General features: G+C 42.3%; 1 protein-coding gene across 1 annotated transcript in view; it reads right to left on the reverse strand.

Moving 5' to 3' along the window:
* Positions 1 to 3,558: 3,558 nt before the first annotated feature.
* Positions 3,559 to 19,585, reverse strand: part of ERGIC1 (endoplasmic reticulum-golgi intermediate compartment 1) — a 56,461-nt gene continuing 40,434 nt past the window's right edge. The window contains exons 6-10 of the mRNA XM_080627095.1: positions 18,163 to 18,267; positions 14,108 to 14,168; positions 12,807 to 12,907; positions 9,983 to 10,105; positions 3,559 to 4,291 (exon numbers count right to left, since the gene is read on the reverse strand). Of these exons, the coding sequence (XP_080483221.1) occupies positions 4,184 to 4,291; positions 9,983 to 10,105; positions 12,807 to 12,907; positions 14,108 to 14,168; positions 18,163 to 18,267 (498 nt within the window). The 3' untranslated portion in view covers positions 3,559 to 4,183. The remainder of the gene's footprint in view (positions 4,292 to 9,982; positions 10,106 to 12,806; positions 12,908 to 14,107; positions 14,169 to 18,162; positions 18,268 to 19,585) is intronic.

Here is a 19,585-nt window from a genome sequence, read left to right on the forward strand (position 1 = left end):
AGGATCTCTTCCTTCCCAAAGATGTTGTGTGGCAGACACTAATTTAATAAGCGATATCAGAACTCAAGAGGAATTGGTTTCTTAATATGGCACAGATACATAGTGCCCAAATTCACTGTGTTGTAACTCTTTACTGTTTAATCTTCAATAATTGCCTCAGACGTTTATTTCAACACTTGGTGAAGCAAGGCTAAAAGGAAATTAAAAGGGGGGGGTAACAAAACCCAGGTTATTTTATATACCAAGTGGCCCAGTGACTAAAGCCAAACCCACAGTCCACTCACCTCTCATCAAATAAGGGAGGTTGGGACAGTTGGTACTGTTCAAAACAGAGCACTGAATGTCCAGACATGACTCAGTGCTGATTACAAAAGAGCCTCATGTTAACTTTCTACACAGTGACCTGGCTTACAGTGATTTCATTGTGTGATAAGGCTTAGTTTGCTGAAATGATAATTAAAAACAACAAAAAAAGCCCTTTTAGATTGATTTTGCAATAATAGTGCAACAAGAAGCCCATCAAAATACGAGTTTTATTTTTAATTATAGAACTAAATAGGCTAATAATTTATTAACATAAGGTTGCAAATTAGAAGAGAAATGCCAAACCTCCTCAATAATCTCCACTCTAAAAAGGCAAAAGATTTGTGCTTTAAACATTGCCATAGCATACTACAGGGCTACGTCCTCCCTCCCCAGCCCTTCTCTTCCTTTCTTCCCAGGACTACTGAGAAACACATGATTGACATATTTCATCTGAAACGTCAGACCCCTGTTCTAAAGCAGATACTCATCACAGCCATTTTCATCCCATGTATCACACAAATAAAAAACAATTTAAATGAGAAATATACTGAAACTAACTAGAGACATTACAATCTCTGCTGCAGATTTTTACAGAGCAGTGGTTGGTAAGTATTTGATAAATCACATGAAACACAAATGTCTCCTGACTTTTTTCTTACCCCATTTCCATATTTTTTCTTCAAAAATAACCGCCAGCAGTCCACACACTGCCTAGAACACACCCAAGCACAGCTCTCCTTACAGCAAAACATTTTAACTCCACCACTACAAAGCATCCTATGCCACAGGTTCTCACCATATGATGGAGTGTGCCTTTAGAAAGAATAATTTAAACTGGAAGTTCTAAATATTTTATTTCCTACAGGGATGCCTTTCTTGGAAAACCATAAATACTTCCATCAAAATACTGACTTGGAAGAGCAAAGATAGGAATATGGATAAACACCTCCAGCCGATGGTTTTCCTTCCCCTATGGCTTGACATCATCTTTGTTTGCAATGACGTTTAAAAGCATAACTAAGTTCATTTTGTCTCTAGAAAGTGTTTGAAAATACAAGTGAAATCTACTGAGCCATGCATGCACGGGGCAGGACTGCCACAACAGTAACCACCTCGCTTTCACATTTGGAGATGAACAGCAGATTCTTCTGTAAACACATGATGTAGCATCATTGCATGACCCAAGCCAGCCACATCTGATGGATAAGCTTGCCACAACCTAGAGCAGACCCAGAAGGTAGCGTTAATTTGGCAGTACTCAAAGGCTTAGGCTTGGTTTACAAAAGAAAGGTACGGACCGTTTCTTCAGCAGGGTTTTGTCAGAACTTGAGTACAATTTTGTTTCTACATCTAGCAAAAAAAAAAAAAGTGATTTATTATGTTATTGCAGTGGACATTTTGGCAGAGGGAGCAGGCACACTGAAGTATGCATCTGTCATTTCCAAAAAAAGCCAAACAATTTCACTGGTCTGGTTTAGAGAAGTGGCTTGGACTGCACAGAAGGCAGTGTTTTAATACAGACCGAGGATGGAGAGAAGGACAGAAATAACATGCCAGGGGACACACGGGATTTGCAACAAGCTTTGCTTGTTTGTGTCAAAGACATTACACCAGGGAAGACATTTCAGAAAACTAACAGTACAATCCATTGCAATACAAAGATCTTCTCCTGCACAGCTCAGGAGAAGGATGCACTGCTAAGATACGGACAGTTACATCCTTGTAATCCACTGGGTTCACAAGCTGTGAGCAAAGACTCAACAAATTCAAGAGGAAAAACCAGGACATTTTTGCTGTGAGCTTCAGCTGGTCACAGTGGATTAGAGGAAATCCTTCAGCCAGCAAGAGAGGCAATCGCAATGGAAAACCCAGCTCCCACTGGGCAGCTGCCTCCTTCCAGTGGGTACCACTCGCAAGCACATGGACACGCACACCGAAATGAAGACAAGCATCTCATTTTCAAGTTGATTTTTGTAAATGGAAAAAAATGTATAAAATCTATCCATACATTAACAGATACAGGAAGTTACACAATCCAGTTTACACCTAAAGCAATAGCAGTCAGTCCATAATAAGAAAAGTGAAAAATTCCAATGCTGTAATTTGTCCAGAGTCACTACAGGACAGAGGACAGCAGGGGACTGTGGTTGGCTTCTTCTTTTTGGCGTGTGGATAAACTGGCTACCTTCCCTACTTCCAAAGCAAAGAGACAATTCCAACAGACACACATTAGAAATACTTTTGAAATGCATTTGACTCTATCATTAACACTGAATATTCAAAGATTCATATTATTACAGTATAATGTTTGCCCGCTTCTGCCTCCAGGAAAGGGCAGTGGGCAGTAGATACTATCCAAGAGAAATCCTGCACCCATCTTAGAATTTACAGCATTGATTGAGTAGAAGATTTTTACTTTATGTTTTTTATCTGTCCTGGAACACTTAAAATTTATGTATCCTCAGCTCAGACATTTACAAAGCATGCGGAGACTGTTACTACTCAAGGAACGTTTAGGAGGCTATGGAAAATGAGCTGGCGGGTATTGGTCTAATTTCAGTGAACTAGCGTCTACCATTACATGCAAGCCATACCTGGCAGTAGCTTTCCCTCCATTTATTGGAGGCCCCAGAAGACAAGGCTTGAATGAATGGGCATGGAAGCTCAGGTACCATTTTAAGGAATAAAACAAAACAACTACTAGCAGGGACCAGCTTGTGGGAATGCCTGCCCTGCTACTGGTGTACCTGTGCGTGAACAGTGTCAGTCTAGGGCTCAGAAAAGATGCCTGACTGGATTTTAAAGGTAGAGGGAGGCACCTTAAACCCTGAAAAGACAGACTTCTGTGTTTGACAGGTGTATTCAATATGCACACATGAAGCAAGACAGTAAGCTGTGCTTATCCACCCGGAGACTGCACCATTTTTCTGAACACAAAGAATATACAACCCTTTCCCAAAATAACAACAATAATAAAGCAGAAGTGCAGAATCCAGAGTGTTGGGTGGTCTGTGTTTAAAAAACATATGGAAGAATAAAAGCTACTGCTGTAAAGACAACTATTCCCTTTCAAAGCAAAGGCCACATAAAACTGTGTTGCTCAGTTTGGTTTTTTTACTTCATGCCACCTGTAAACACAAGACTGGATATTCAGTTTCTGGGAAGAAATGAAACCACTTTTACATTCAGAGTAAAAGAAAAGCCTTCCACTGCCTGGATCACAGATTACCCAGGAAAAGGTAGCTGGGGGAAGGCTTCCTCTTCTTGTTTGCTCATTTCATTAGAAAGGTCATATCTGAACAAAAGAGCTTTCAATAAAAGCACAAAATGTTTCTTGATGTTATTTCTGCTCTCTGTCTCTAAAGTTTGCTACAGGGACTAACATTTTCCATTCCTCACCAACAGATACATCACCACCTTTTTGGCACCACAGGTGGAATTTCTTCCTAATGTATAATTTTTGCCTTATACAAAAGTCGATTGTCTAATCATGCAAATCCCACAGAATTCCAAAAAGTGCCACAAGACAGCTCAACTCTTTTCAATCTACTACCTAGTTTGTACACTGCCATAGGAACCTCCCAGAGAACAGACTGTCATCCTTACTTAGATCTGACCGTGTATTTCGTATATGGCATTTCAACCTCTTTCTGGGGGGAGAGAATCAAAATCCATGCCCTGATTCCATTGATTTTTCACTCTCAGAGCTCTGAAATGCATGGAGATTTCTTTGATTCGTTGAAGAGGTCTTCACTGAACAGTCTGATCAGAGAAAAACTTACTGATTCAATCAAATAGAAAATAAAGACAAAAACAGGTAGTGGCAGATTTCTCAATCTTTGCTCCTATCCTTGGAGACTAGGGCAGAGTTTCACTGCTACTGCATTTTCCCCAGCTGGATCTTCTTCCAGGCCTCTGATGCTGTGAAAATGCAGGAGTCGAGGATCCCAGCTACAGTAAATGTTCCTCCAATGATGGCACATATCTGAAATGTACAGAGAGGGAACAGGTTTGTCAATGACGAGGCAAACTTTTACACAGCTTGAAACTGGGGGAAAGGATTGCCTACTGCTAGGGTATTTTCTGGACACATGGTAAGAACTGGGTAACGGTACTGGGGACATAATTACATGACAATTATTCAGAAAAACCATTCCCTACAGTGGAATAACAGTTCTAATCTGAACTCATCATAACCAGAGCCAATCATAAATCCCATCCCCTAGGAGCATACAGCATGAGAGCTGTTCCTTTCTGAGCTAAACTCCACCTAACAAAGCTTTCTAGAAGCTCTGTGTTGCTCATATCTTCCTATTACTGTTTTCTATTACAAATATCACTGCCTTATAGTCTTTCCCCTGTTTCACAAGATACAGCATTTGCAAACAGGCAAAAGATACTTAAATAGCATACGAAGGACAGTGACTAACAGAGAAACCTAGCTACCAGTGACACCTCCAGCTAAGGCTGTCTAACACTTTCCATTACAAGGGCTGCTTACAAAAGCATGGCCAACTTAACTCTTTGTGGGTTGAAGTTTTCCATGCAAGACGTGTTGGGTTGAATTATTTAAACAGCAGTAAAACATGTAATCATTTTCAAGAACAGTGTTAAGGAAAGAAATAATCTCCTGATCAGCATAACAGCCTACTTCAGGTTCTCAAGCGATAGAAAACCACAAAAGTATTTTGACATGTCAAACCAAAGTACTTTGGCTTGGAGCACCTAAACTCAGAGGCAGCGGTTATGGAACTTTGCAACACACTCCTTCGATTCCCTTATCTGTGAAATGGGGGCAATGCCAAACTTGCCTCCCAGGAAAACCGTGAAGGAGAAAACATTTAAAGGGTTCAATACCATGACAGTAGCTGTCTCAAAGTCCATTTGGAAACATGACATATAGAAACATAAGACTTATATAGAAACCACCTGCTAGTAATACGGCAGCAGTCAAAATACTGTAGGATGGGAAGAAACTTTCCTCACAGGGTGCCATCCCACCTTGTGCAGGGCACAAGGCAGGGCTCACAGGGAAAGTATGATACACACAGTGTAACTCAATAATGATTAACAGCCAAGCTATAATTAAACAGGACCTGGCATTTCCTAACTCCCACATTTTCTACTTCATAACTGTAGTGCTCTTTTAATTTGGTCTTTCACATTGTGTAGGATTAGGTGCCTCTGGAATAAGAGACATCACTAAGTGAGAAGGGGACATGATATACAGAGCTTATCTCCTGACAAGGGCCTGCCTAGGAAAACGGTGATTTTGGTGAGCTAGAAGCCAAGACAGAGAAAGGAACCCCAAATCGGTAAGCCACCATAGCAGCCTATCAGGGAAATGCAAAACAACTGACACTGAGGGCACTCGGTGCCATGCTAGACCTACCACGCCATAGCTTGTCCCACAGAGCACTACACCCCATGGTCAAAGTTACAAAACAAAGAGTAACACAGCAGCAGTGTTCAGCTCTTTCAGCTCGGAGGGACTTAGCAGTGGCAACAGAACAAACAACTAATAGTGAGCACAGGCAGCAAGAAATAAAGCACTCATTTAATGTGTATTTATAACCAGCGTATATGTGTTTAGTGAGCTCAGTGAAATGAGGAGTAGCAGCAAACATGGCTCTTGCTGGACAGTTGGCATTCCAGCAGATAAAGGCTTCAAAACCCAGAGCACCAGCTGAAGTCAGAGTCAGTACTTTTAGGGGACAAGTCCATCTCCTTCCCGCTGTGTCCCCCTCCCTGCTGCCCCTCAGAGCATGACGCAAGGTGACTTTTCTGGGAGAATGACCGCAATGGAGTTGGGTTATTTCAGTCCACAGCAGCTCAGCTGACGGGAGATGTTACACCGCAAACAACAGAAAAACCATCCAACACTAAGATTTTGCATCATATGGTAGGAAAATGTGATTTCAGTGCGGCAGGGGGGTGGAGAATAGAAAAATAACATATATTCTTCTGCACGGCTCGGTACTGCTGAGTGTTTATGAGTCACACACACCTGGCACTCGCTCGGAGCCTGCCTCCCAGCACGCACACAGCCCTCTTGTTTCGTTGAAACAGAAAATAAAGCAGCATCAGGGTTGGTCTCTAGGTCAGCACAGAAGCTGCACCACCGTGTTTCCTTATCATCACAGATCTAATACGTATGGAGCGTTGCTCTTTAAGAGCATGGAAGGAAGTTCGGCATCATGCACTGATTTATATTTAATGGAGTTTTATGCTGGGAATAATCTGTGTTTGACTTCATGAGGTTACTGTTTGACTCAGGCCCCACCATTAAAGGAGGAAGGAAAAGAACTACAGAAGTGTAATAATTACAGCAGTGAGAGGCCATGCAGTGCAGGGTACACTTGAGGGTTTTGAACAGAGTATGATTATAGGATAGTGGATGGGATGCAGCTGAAGCAAAACACGAGTGGGTATTTAGACGGCAAGGCTGCAAGCAAGACAACAGAAAGAGGAGTGTCAGATACGTGACTGTGGACCTCTGGGATGTCTTAAAATCTGAGCATTACTTTTAGGGACAGAGGGGACCAGTAGAATCCCCATGTAACTCCTAGCAAGGGAAGCTGAAGAAGCCCACCCAGAGATTTCTGGCTGACCTGCAGCTCATCTGGTAGAATAACACTGCCCTGGTTTTAAAAACCTCGCAAGACTGAGTCTATGACACCCATCAGTAACAGGTCCCAGGGCTGAAGTAACTGTCCCTGCAACCACTGGGGAATGGTTGGTGATGAGTCCTCTCATATCAGGAAAAAAATTCTCTTCTTTCCTGTGGATTTTGAATGCTTTAGCAGAACTTTGGCTTATTTGCTGCTCACCCTCCCCTCCCAGCCCTGCACTGACCTCATGATAAAACCTTCTTTCAGTTTGGCCACTTACAGAACTCATAAATTTTCAGTAGTGAAACTTTTCCCCTTGCTCCATAACCTCAACCATGAGGCCATGAATGGCTTCTCTTTCTGGGGAGATGCATCGATTTTAAGCAGCACAGTTCCACAGGCAAAAACCACTGTGTTTAACACTATGCCAAGTGCCTGTGGTTAACCCCAGGATCCATGGCAAATTCACAGCACAGTGGCAGCACTGACCACAGGCAATACAAAACCTTACTTAGTACTGATTTTTTTGAAGTGTGACATGTAAAGTATAATCTGTGCTAAACGCCTTTTGCCCTGTATGGGAAGCACCTCTCACATGGTACAGAAAACTAGGGTAAGTCTTCACAGCACAAAACCCCAAGGAGTAGGACTGAGTTCAAATGGGTCTGTTGGGAACACAGAAGGCCTGGGAACACTGCTGTGGTGCTATAATGCTGCTCTTAGTGGTGCTGAAGTTTTCTGGGGGCAAAGTTGTTACTAACAAAGACCATCAGACAACCTTCCCAGCAGCAGAATGAGACTCCTTTGGCTCTCTGCTGAACAGCCAACACCCCGCTCTCATCTGATCTCTCCACATGGGATCATCCCTTCACAGTGTACCCTTCCCTCCAACATTGACGCTATTTCCCCCTAGAAGTCTCTTTCAAACAGGATTTTGCCCTACCCCCAGGGCACATTTAAGTGTACTGAAAGCCTCACAGGTGCCTCAATGAAGACTCTGCTCACAAAAAGGAGTTGCAGGTGATGCCCCCCCACCTCAGAGCCACTCTTGTGGTTTTTAAACGAAGCAGCTGCTGCTCAAACAAAAGCTGATGCTTTCCATAGCCAGCCCCATTTGGCAACGACTCCAGATGCCCCAGCACAATCTGCCTGGACCTCAGCCCAGTACTGATCATTACTAACTGGTCTCCAGAGCAACTCTGATGCAAAAGGCCACACTGGAGATACAGGAACAGGCTAAAGCAGTGGAAAGGACAATGGAACAGATCATGTCATCAAAACAGGGCAAGGAAACCTAGGACAAAAGGTATTTTGATCCTCTGCAGCACTGCTCCCCTCCACCAGCATTTCCAATGTCACCTTAAACACTGTATAGTTTTAAAGTGTAGCACATACACAGCCAAGGCTGCCCTACTGTAAAACACCCCTAGCCTAAATGAGAGCAAGAGCATCTGCACCAGGGCCAGACAGTCCCAGGCCAACAGTCATGATGCAGCATCTGTAACAAGGATTTGCCTCTAAGTCAGCCACATCTGACAACGGTCTGGGCCACTTGTCTGATGTGCTGCGTAACAGCTACTGCAGCTATCAGTGTCATCCACGCATCTCCATTGGAAAGATGTTCCATTGGAATGTCCCCAGGTGATCTGCTGAGACTATAACTATTTAAAAGACCAAACAAAGCAGACAAAAATCAACTGTAAAACTCTTCTTAAGCCGTCTAGTACCCAGCATGTCCCTGGCTAACTTCTCAGACAGGATGTGACAAAAGTCTAGTTGGGGCCGTTTCAAATCCAAAAGGTCATGGTGGCAAGCAGTGACTCTCCTGTGGGCTCCTTACATAAACTCTGAAGCACAGTATCGAATTCAACAAAGATGCTATTTATATGCATACAATGGCTTATCAGCAGTAAATCAATGCTAGCAAGACATGACCATTAATAATAACATCTATCAATCCTTTCCAAACACTGTTTCCTGCTAAAAACACCTCCAAACCCTCACCCCCAACAAGATGCGTAAGAAGCTTATGAGAGCATACTGTTAGGGAAAGCAGTAGAAGCAGTACGAGATGCCAAGTCATAAAATGCTGATGTTTGACCTTTTTTAGGATTATGTTTTGAAACCAAACAGACGTGCTAAAAAGAGAAGGTCTTAAACCATGACATTTAGATTTGCTTCAAGTCCCTTTCCCTTGGTATTTGTGTATCCTAGAGATCACACGTGTTTCTAAAGTGAAGGGAACTTGGTGTTTATCAGAAGCTGCAAAAATCAAAATCTTTAAGTGCAACACAGCCACAACTGTTTATGTTACTTCCAATTAAAATATTCAAACAGTTTAAAAATCAAAATCTGAGGTCTTCATTCCAGCCAATTTATCACCTACTGCACATTCCAGCGCACTGGCACAGCAGGCTGCTGCTTAAATTTTAAGCCACCTCCACGAGGACACATTTTTGAAAGTTCTGGAAGAGCTTTAAATAGCTCTTTGCCTAAGTAGCAGTTTGGACAGTGCAGCTTTGTTATAGATGCTGAGATCAGTACTGCAGGATGTTAGCTGGATAGATCAAAACATAACTTGTCAGGAAAACACCTCTGGAATTCGATAATATGGCTCTTCTCCTCTTCTATCCAGGAGTAAACGCCTGGAACCAGCATACCCATATTAAGCCAAGAAGCAGCACTGATTAAAGCAACTGCTCTGCATTCTCTGCAAGTTAGAGAGACAGCTTATTGCAGGATGCTTTACTGCATACCTTATCAGCTTTGCTTCCAAGTTTCTGACATGCTGCAATGGTACCCATCCTGCCTAGACAGAGTTTGGCACTTCCGGAATAGGATAATCTTCTTTCTTCTTGTGCCTAGCTATCAAATTAAGTTGTCAGAGCACAAGACTTACCAGTTACTTCACTTACACTTCAGTACAATTGGGTGATGCACTGCTTTATTTCAATCATGTCACAATGCTCTGAAGTACAAACTCAATTCTTCTGAACAAGAAAGACTCAGAAGAGAAATGAAAGGCAGGCAGGAGACAGGAGAATTGGAGGTTTAGAGTAACTCACCGATGTGATAAACCTGTACAAAGGCTGTCGTCTCTCTGTGTACTTCACTGTGATGGGGCTCAAATCATAACGAAACCAGATAGCTGGGATAATGCGGCCAGTGTGACTGTAGGCTACGTACTCCTAGAAAAGAAAGTGGAGAGAAAATAGCAGAAAACATTAGCAATCTCATTCCACTTGGATTGTCTGCAATAAAACTGCTTCTGTGGGTCTGGCCCTTACTTCACTCTTTAGTACTTACGTTCAGACTGAAAGAAGCAAACAGTTAATTCCTATGACTGCCCCCCACCCTTGTGAAATAGGAAAATAATGTCTTTATAAGTCTGGTAATGATATAGCTGCGAACAGAGCGCGATGGTGCTTACTCACACCTTTATTCAAAGTTACAGAAGTAAACATAAAGGCTGTCATCGATTTCTCTAGCTAGATCTGTTCTATTTAAATACAAGCAGTCTCTAAGTGGTTGCAGGTGAAGTTTTATACTGCCAGTATGTAAATCTGGGATATTCATCCAAAACCAGAATTTAGTTTGCAAGAACCTGAAAATCCCTTCTTGTCCATACACAGAATAGCAAGCAGCAGCTCCTATCTGAAAGGAACCCTTTGCCTTGAGACCAACAACGTGAATGCTTCACCCACTCAGTATAAATCACATGGTGCATTGTTTAAACTGTGCTGAAAGCCAAAATGAAACTGTATACACAAAAATATTGGCCAAGGTTCAAAAAATATTCCAAGCTGGTGTGGAAGAGACATCTTCAAATTGCCAGTGATGATCTCTTTTAATCCATTTCTTTAATAACAGCAATCAATCAGACAGAGGACACCACCCCAACATGACATACTGCATACTGCCAGTGTAGAACAGATACCAACATCAACATAGCATCACAAGTCACATCTTTTCGAGCTAATATTTTGTCTGTGCTCTCAGTGGAAATAGATATCAACTTTCAAGGAACAGGACATTTATCTTGACAGACTGAAGAAAAATCAAAGCAAAGCAGGCTGCGGACTTGTCAACCAGCGAGAGCCATCAGCACTGGCATGACACACACTGCCTCTTTACCCAGCTGCTCCTCCCTTCTTTAGCCCTATGACATGCCTGCCAACTCAGATCACCTCTTCTGCTTTAATTCTCCTTCATACAGAGGCAAAGGCAACCTCAGATACTTCAGAAAGATGAAGAAAGGACAAGCAATAAGGACAAGCAAAGGACACCCATAAGCATGATAGAAAAAAGAGGATAGTTTTATGCTCTGTGAGTTCAAAGGGAGCTAGCGAAACAGCATCTCTCTCCTTCATTAATCTCATAATTCCCAATTTTCCCTCTAGTTTTTCTCAATGAATGACAAGAGAAGCAGAATGTAACTGAAGTCCCTAGTCATGATGTTTTCAGGGCTGTTACTGCAGAAGTTTTTCAGCATATCTTGGGACAGCGGCTATCAGGGGAAGTGAGGACACAAGGGTCTAGGACGGAAAAGGGGAGAGGAGACAGACAGTCCACGCTTGAGACTCTATCAATCTCTTCATACTAGTCAATCTATGCCAGACTATTCCAATAGCTTCCAATTTCTTTTTCCCACAGATCAGGGTGGGAGACAAGGGCTAAAGCACTGATAAGAGAATTCTTGTTTTTAATGAGAAGAAAATGCAGATGCAGCACTGTTTCTCTGCCCTTCAGTTCTGATAGAACTGACCTCATTTTTTCCTTTCTCTCCCCTTTTCCCCACCAGCAATCCTCCCCTAATGAGTCAGTCTTGGCCGAACGCCCCCATTTGCAACCGTGCTCATGGAAGTGTCAAAAGCTCCTGCTGTCTATTTTCCGAATTACTATCAGAACTTGCGTCGCAAGAGTCTTATCAGAACAACAGTTGTGACATTAAGCAGAACAAATACATTGCAATCTGAATACAGGGAGACATCCAAATCATTGGGACACACTGTACAAGCCCAAAAGTCACTAGACAGAAACATAAATCTAACAAATAGTTGATGAGAGTGCATGCTTGATTTTCAGTTACTGCAAACCAGCAGTAATTAGGTATTATAAACCCATTCTGGACTTTCATTTAGCACCTGACTGGCAAATAGTTTTAAATTGAAATACACTTTTTACCTTAAAAAGTAAATAGGGGCTCTTTTTAAAAGTTCAGTACATTGTATTATTAAAATATAAATATCTTCACATTTAATGTAAATTAAGAATTATAAAGTTATAAGAACTATTATAACCCACTAAAAGTGGGCACTGTGAAATAGTCAACCAGTACCTATTTGCCACTGCAGGTTCAAGGGCTTAATATCTGAAATCAACATCTATAAAAAGCTGATGACTCTGCTGACTTAGTCTGATACGTGCACCACAATTAACACTGTTTTATTAACAAAATCATTTGTAAGTGCTGCTTTGTGCTTTCAGTTCCATTGCAGTTCCCACCCAGATGAATCTTGACACAAATCACAAGAGCTCCTGCAGTACGTACAAACCTTCCACATAATTTATAGAAACATCCATCAGTTAAACTGACATATGAGAAAGTCAGGAGTAAGACTACATTTCTCTAGGATTAAAACAATACCACCACCTGCTTTGACAAGCCCTCACAATCCAACCCTGTTAAATGCCGGCACCAGGAGCAAGAGGAAGCTTGAAGAGCTTCAGTTCCTCCTTCTCCCAGCAGAGGCTACTCCTCACCTACAAACAAATGTACACGGCTGCAGAACAGAGGAGCAAGAGGGAGGAGGAATTATGACTGAAGATCCTCCATGCATCCACTGGGCTGCAATAAGGAGCGTCTCTGAGAGCTACCTGCTTCTTTACCTTATTTGCTACAGTATATTGGTAAGAGTATCGCTGCTTGCCACTCATGTCTTCGTACACCGTCGGGACTATTTTCAATATGTAATCATGAGATGCAAGAGCTGTGGTCAGGGAAGGAAAGGAGATGAAAATATACATCAGAATTCAGAGAAAGGAATCACACACAACATTTCAAAGTAAATGTGCAAACTCAACAAGGAAGCCACAGAAAAGGTATGTCCCTCCTCCTCGTCTCGGGTTCTGAGACAAAATGACAATTTCACATACTACTTTTATGTTCTTTGTACAAAACTCTGTAAGGTAGCTGGATGACACCAGAACCTGCCCATCATTCCAGGAATTCTGCAGTAGCACAACCCATGGAGATGAGTTTGGGTCACTTAAACCTTCCTAACTGCCTGGAACTACAAATGGTAAGTCTTACCAGCACCACTAAAAGCTGTCCTGGTTAAAACAAGAACCAGCTAAGGTTAGAATTGAAGCTCACTCAGCATCTTTTGACAGAAAAAGCTGAGGCATCACAACCTGTGTAGTCCCATATCTTATGTACCCATCTTTCTTTCTTCTTTTTACTACAGCTGCTTTTCCCCATGATTTAAATGGCTCGTGCTATTTTTTAACTGCTAGAACAGTTCTAAAACAGAATTCTAAATGATTTCTCAGCAGGATCCTTTAGCCAAGTGTAACACAATGACATTTGGCTCCTGGAGAAAAAAAGAAAGAAAGAAACAAAAACCAAATAAACCCAAACCACAACAGAGTTGTTTAGCTTCATGAACAGCCATACAAATTTTGTTCCAAAAAGTGGACAAGACTGATATCCTTGTGGGAGCCTGAACACTTGAAGCAATAAAACCACGCTGAATTGTAGCATGCTCTAGAAATTGCTTTTTGTGTTGCTGGTCATAAAGAAGGGCAATGGAAATGTCTAACCTTCCAGCCACAAAGTAGAACTTGAGGTAAGATCTAACTTGCAGCACAAGACCAAGGAAAAGTTATGGTGGTGGTGTCAGCAGGAAAGGGAAGCTATAGCAGCAGGATATGGGTAAAGACCTCAGCAATTCCAAGTCAGTCATAGCAGAGCTGGAGATGATGTCCAGGTTGCAGAAGGGCTGCATAGGACTTTTTGGGCTAAGCCTTCTCTATGTTACTGGAGAAAATGGAAATGACAGTCGGTAATGTCTGGATCATTTTGGTTAAAGAGGCAAATTAAAGACTTCTGGATACACCAGTGTTGCATGAATGGCCCTGTTTTCCCTCCTGCAGAGTGCCTAAGACCTGTAATCACCAAAAATACATACGATTTGAGCTGAGTTTGTCTGCTCCCTCCAAGGCATTGAATGCTCCATGAACGTTATGGACCTGGAAAGCAAAAAGGCATATCAAGAAATTATGCTCTGACTTGGTACTCTTGATCTTTGCTTCCCTATCCTATCCTGTAACAAGGAGATTAGCCTGATTCAACCTTCCCGAAAACAAAGCCTCAACCCAGTAAAAGATGACCTGAAATATCTTTCAGTGACCATCACCACAGAGGTTGGTTCCAAGTTAAAAAGTTGATTTCACAATGTCTTACAAGATCAAATTCCAAAACCACTCCAAAGCTAAAGGAATTGCAGTTGGAAGAGGCCAGTTGTGAAATTTCATAGTGAGATATTTCCCAAGAGCTTTACATTGTTAACTGTGAAATTAATTTATCAGGCTAAAAGGGAAATAAATGGGAGTCATATGAAGGTTAAAACTCAAGAGTCTCCTGTAAAGGTAGCCCATGTCAGAGCAGTTGGGCTTGTATAGCTTTAACTCATTAGCCCAGCTTTCCCCCTATACACACTATGCCCATAGAGATGGGAAGGACACATGCCAACACTGCCATCCATTCAGCTTTTCCTGCAGCTGGTCCCAGGCACGCAAGTATCTGTTTGCCCAGAATAACAGGATTTCCATCCCATGCCTTCCACACACTATGATCTGGGAGTCTGATATCCACCACCAGCATAATCAGCTTGTGAACTCTCTATAGGGAAACCCCACAGGAACAGCTGTAGATCAGAAGTTGCGTCATTCACATTATGTACAGTAAACTATACAGAAAGAACAAATAATTCCACAACCTAGAAATTCCTGATCTTAAGCCAGACAACCGGGAAGAAGTGCTTGGGAGAAGTATTTGGTCATGGGTATGACAAGGTTTCATCTCGCTAACAGGGCAATGCAATCTCCTTCTCAGACCCTCTCAACAACTGATAGTATGTGGATGTATTCATCTCACCCTAATGGCTGTTTCTCTATTCTGAATGCTACGGAGTGGATGATTTGGAGGAAGCTACAACTGAACCCGTTTCTCTCCTGAGAAAGGAAATTCTACAGGGACAAAAATCACCAGCAAGGTGCTGGTAACAAGCACAGAGCAAAAGCCGCGGCTGAACCTTCTACAGCACCTTTCAATGTGCTGGCATTTCAAATACTCTACACAAGAGTAACCATTTCCAAACTACACAAGCAGACTGTACACATTCTTTACTAATTTTAAAAGCATACAAAGAAAGAGGGGCCCCTGGACTGGGCTACAGTACTATATTCCATTCTTGATACAGCCAAGAAATAAGCCTCTTATAGCAACATCTGGACCAGAGACTTTAAGGTCCACTTCAAACACCCTAATAGTAAATATTGAGTGGATACTCAGCAACCAACTGTATCTATCCTGGGACATACCAATATATTTGGACTTTTGTTTTGTCCTTGCCTCCCCAGCATCTACACTTCTATTTATATATGTAAGTGGCTGCTCTGCTTCTCTCTACACAGGGAGTTTGCAAAGCTGCGAGTTACGGAGACAAAGCCACCAGGCATCTCCACAACTGCATGTTTCTGTAAGAGCAGGTCCTTTTGTGCCTCTGCCTCTCTTGCCTTTGCAACACGGATGGCATTTGTCATTCCCAGTCTGAGGTTTTACCATGATTTTCCTTGTGGAACATTCTGGACTCCCATTGTAATACTTGCTGTCCGTAATTAATCTCTGCTCTACAAAGTGCACAGGTGTGCTCCTTGGGGGAACATGCTTGTTTGTACCTTGTTAAGTACCTGGAGGAACTTCAATAAGGAGTAAGCTTTTGGCCATAGTAACAAAATTGCTTTGCAACAGACAACTTAAGCAAGCCTGTTTAGCCAGACATTCTCAGGACTTGGCCTGCACTAGCAGGGCCAAATCCAGTGCTTGGAGTAGTGGCACAGGAGGCCAGAGAATGCTTTAACAGTGATAGCGCTTGTATTCTTCTGCAATGTGGACCTCAAAAAGATCCTTTCTAAGGCCTTGAACACCTTAGTTTTAACCTCTACAAATGCATGTGATGACATACAACTGGATATATAACTCAGGCAGAGTCCAACAGCAGGCTAAAATAACTTCCAGCCTTGCAACTATCAAGGGAAGACAAGACCTCTCACAAGGTTAGAACTAGGATTATTCAACACCACAATAAAGCACTCAAGAGAATTCTATCATTAAAAACATATAATCTCCTACTTTCCGTATCTCTTTACTGGGTTACCTGACATGCAAGAACGTCACTGGTTTGAATTTTGGTCTCACCTACATGAGGGAAAAATGTACAGAAAGTCTGCCACTCTGTGCATGAATTAATGTTTAAAAATTGAAGCTCATTCAATGCCAGATGAGATATAAATCTCTATTTCACAGACTGGTTTTTCTAGAGAACACACTGTGTACCTTAGTGGATCATTCTGGCAGAGTTGGTAACAACCTACAAAGAATGGTAACAACCTACAAAGAAGTTAATTCCCAGCACATGACACAAGCAAATGAGAAGCTCCTCACCCTCTTTAAGAAATATGAGCATATATTACACCAAAGCAGGTAGAGACAACTCAAAATATCCAAAGGTGTATCTAGATAGATTTAAAGCTCTCTGTACTCACTGGCTTTCTGCTGAGACTTGGTAGCACCTGTTTAGTGAACATATCCTTCTTTTAATTTGTGATGCTGAACTCATGTTTGCCTACAGGATCAGCAGCACCTACATGCTCCATTCCTTGTGTATGGAGATGATGAGTAGCTATTTTGAACTTGAAAATACTAATCAAAACTTGTCCAAATCAGAAGCCAACTACATGTTTGCTAGACAGGTTTCTCACCACCTGAACTGAAGACGTTCACTCCTTTGCCCCCAACTGTCCAAGACTTCTCATCTCATTCATGCTGATTCGCACTTACTCAAAGACTCCATGATAAAACAGTGGGAATGCTACGTTACAGTGCTGATTTCCCACACAAACTGCAGAACTCCCTATTAGCACTTACCTAATATTTTTCATAATCTCAGTGTGCTTTACAGACATTAAGCCAAGCTTATTTATATGCTAATATTCCAGCGTTCCCACACAAGATATTTCCTAAAAGAAGCCGGGAGCAGAATCAGAAGACTACAAAGCAACGCTTAGACTTGTTAGCATGAAAAAGGGTTTTGGAAGTGGGTGTACAAGAAGCAGACTAATGAGACGTCTGTGCTGAGGAAAGAAGATTACAGAGAGACTATGGGTAAGCAATGTTTAGGGTGAGTCGCAAACTGGGTGTGCACATATATAACTCCCACCTATGATGCTAACTCCTTGGAAGTAGGCTAGAGAAGTGCTGTAATCTGTTCTCATTGAGAAATCAGGAATTATTACATAACTTGCAACACCTGGTGAAACTCCATCCACTGGGCAAGTGCACACATCCACCACCTTCTTCCTGGCAGGGAACTGGCAGTTCTAAGTCTAACTTGCGTTTCACAGAACCAATTTGACTAATAGGTGTCTGCTATACAAGTACAGTGAAGTGAATTAAAAGGAACTTGACTGGTGCCATGGTAAAGACAGTAGCAAGCACACATCTTCCCTTAGTACACTGACTGCTCCTCTGAAAGGCAGTCAAAATTTGATTGCTGTATTAATACTGAAAACAGTACTGCATAGCTATTTTGCAAGCTGTATTAATACTGAAAACACCACTGCGTAGCATTTTGCAAAGACATGAATCCTCATTTCTACTCCTTTCAGGAAGATTATGACACAGTTTTCCAAAAGCACTTTCAGTTTCAGATAAAACCAGCAGTTATTGTGTGACCGAACACTGCTCCCTCCTGAAGCGCTACGTAACAGTTCGCAAACTCTTCTGGATTGAGTGTATATTTTATGCATGCAAGGGATAGGCTTACTTGCCCAGGAAGTCCTATCTCATGTCTTCTCCACATTGTACATGGCCCTTCCATAAAACCAAAGTGTCTAATATTAAAGTCACTCTCATTGCATTCATTCCCCTAGAGCCAGGGAATTTTCAGGGAAGAGAACTCACCTGTAACTTGTCCCCAAATGAGAGTTTATGGATGACGTGAGTCATGTCAGGATTCTGAGGCTGCGCAGTGGCACTGTGCGTTGACACGTGAAAGTTACCAGGGACCTAAAATTAGTCAAGACAAGGAAGACAGGATTTCCCATTTTATCCCTCAAGGCATTGCTAGGCTCTGTGATATGAAGCAGAAATGCCTGGATCCATCCAGCCTGGCAGGATATATGTACTTAGCAGTGGACAGCCTCTGGCATGTCAGAGAAAGGCTCTGAATTACCTTCCTGCACTTGACCAACACAACCATACTGCACACAGAGTGGAGATCGGTTACATCCCACAGCCCGAGTCTGGCACCCTCACACTGCTGCTGACTAGGAGGTGATGAGTGGATCACTGCCAGCTTTAGGGATTCCTAACACTTAAGGCTATGTCTTTCATCCCTATTAAAATAAAATTCATGTCTCTGACAGGGAACAAACAGTTGCTTAATGTTTTACTCCCACATCTTGCTTTTGTAAATGGGCCCACTGCTGCAACACAACCCTAGCAAGCTGTGGATCTATTCGTATTGTAGAACTGGTCATGAGCAACCTCACATTTGAGAAGACTGTACATTAAGAATGAGTTTTACATAACAGAAAAAAACCCCACCAAAACCAATGGGGTTTCCCATACAAACTAAGCCAGATCTTCAGCTTCTAGCCCTGGCAATAGCCCTTCCAAGCACAGAATGTTCTGGGTTTATTTTTTTAAATGGAGGGAAACACGAAGTTTCAAAAAAATACAGATTTCACCTAAGGACTCAGTTCCAAGCCAGAAAATGAGCCCTGGTGTCATTCTGACAGGATCATTCTAGGATGCACACACTTTTCAGGTCACTAGCCTCTGTGACGTGTTTCAGCAGATTCAGCTCGGTCACTGTTACGGAAGGTGCAAGAATTTTTTCCTATCAAGAAGAGGTTGAGAAATCAAGCAACACTGAGGAGCAATTTGACATGGCATAAGACAAGAGTGGGAGGACGGTTATACAACTGGTATCCATTGTGCTCTCTGCAGGGACACCTCACCAGCAGGGACATGGGAGGCCACATGCCGGTTCCATGTGCTTTCAGGAAAGCTAATTTAAATGACTTGAGGAACATCAGTGTTCTCCTGGGAACACTTTCAGGGGTGGACACAAGCTGTGTCATACACAAGCTCGGTAAACAGGGTGGCAGACTCTGCAGTAAGTAGTACACACAATCATCACACTGTTACCGTGTTCTCCCTCTTTAGGTTTGAGAACAACACCCAAGAGCAATCCCTGGTCATGCTTCAAAGCCTGGCCACATCCCACTCCAGATACCAGCTCATACAGAAGCTTGTACAATTTCTGACAAGGACTGCAGGTCATACATGAGAGGTTCAGGCTTTCAGAGGCTGAAGTCCT

The sequence above is a fragment of the Psittacula echo genome (assembly GCF_963264785.1).
Source record: "Psittacula echo genome assembly, chromosome: 11".
Classification (NCBI taxonomy): domain Eukaryota; kingdom Metazoa; phylum Chordata; class Aves; order Psittaciformes; family Psittacidae; genus Psittacula; species Psittacula echo.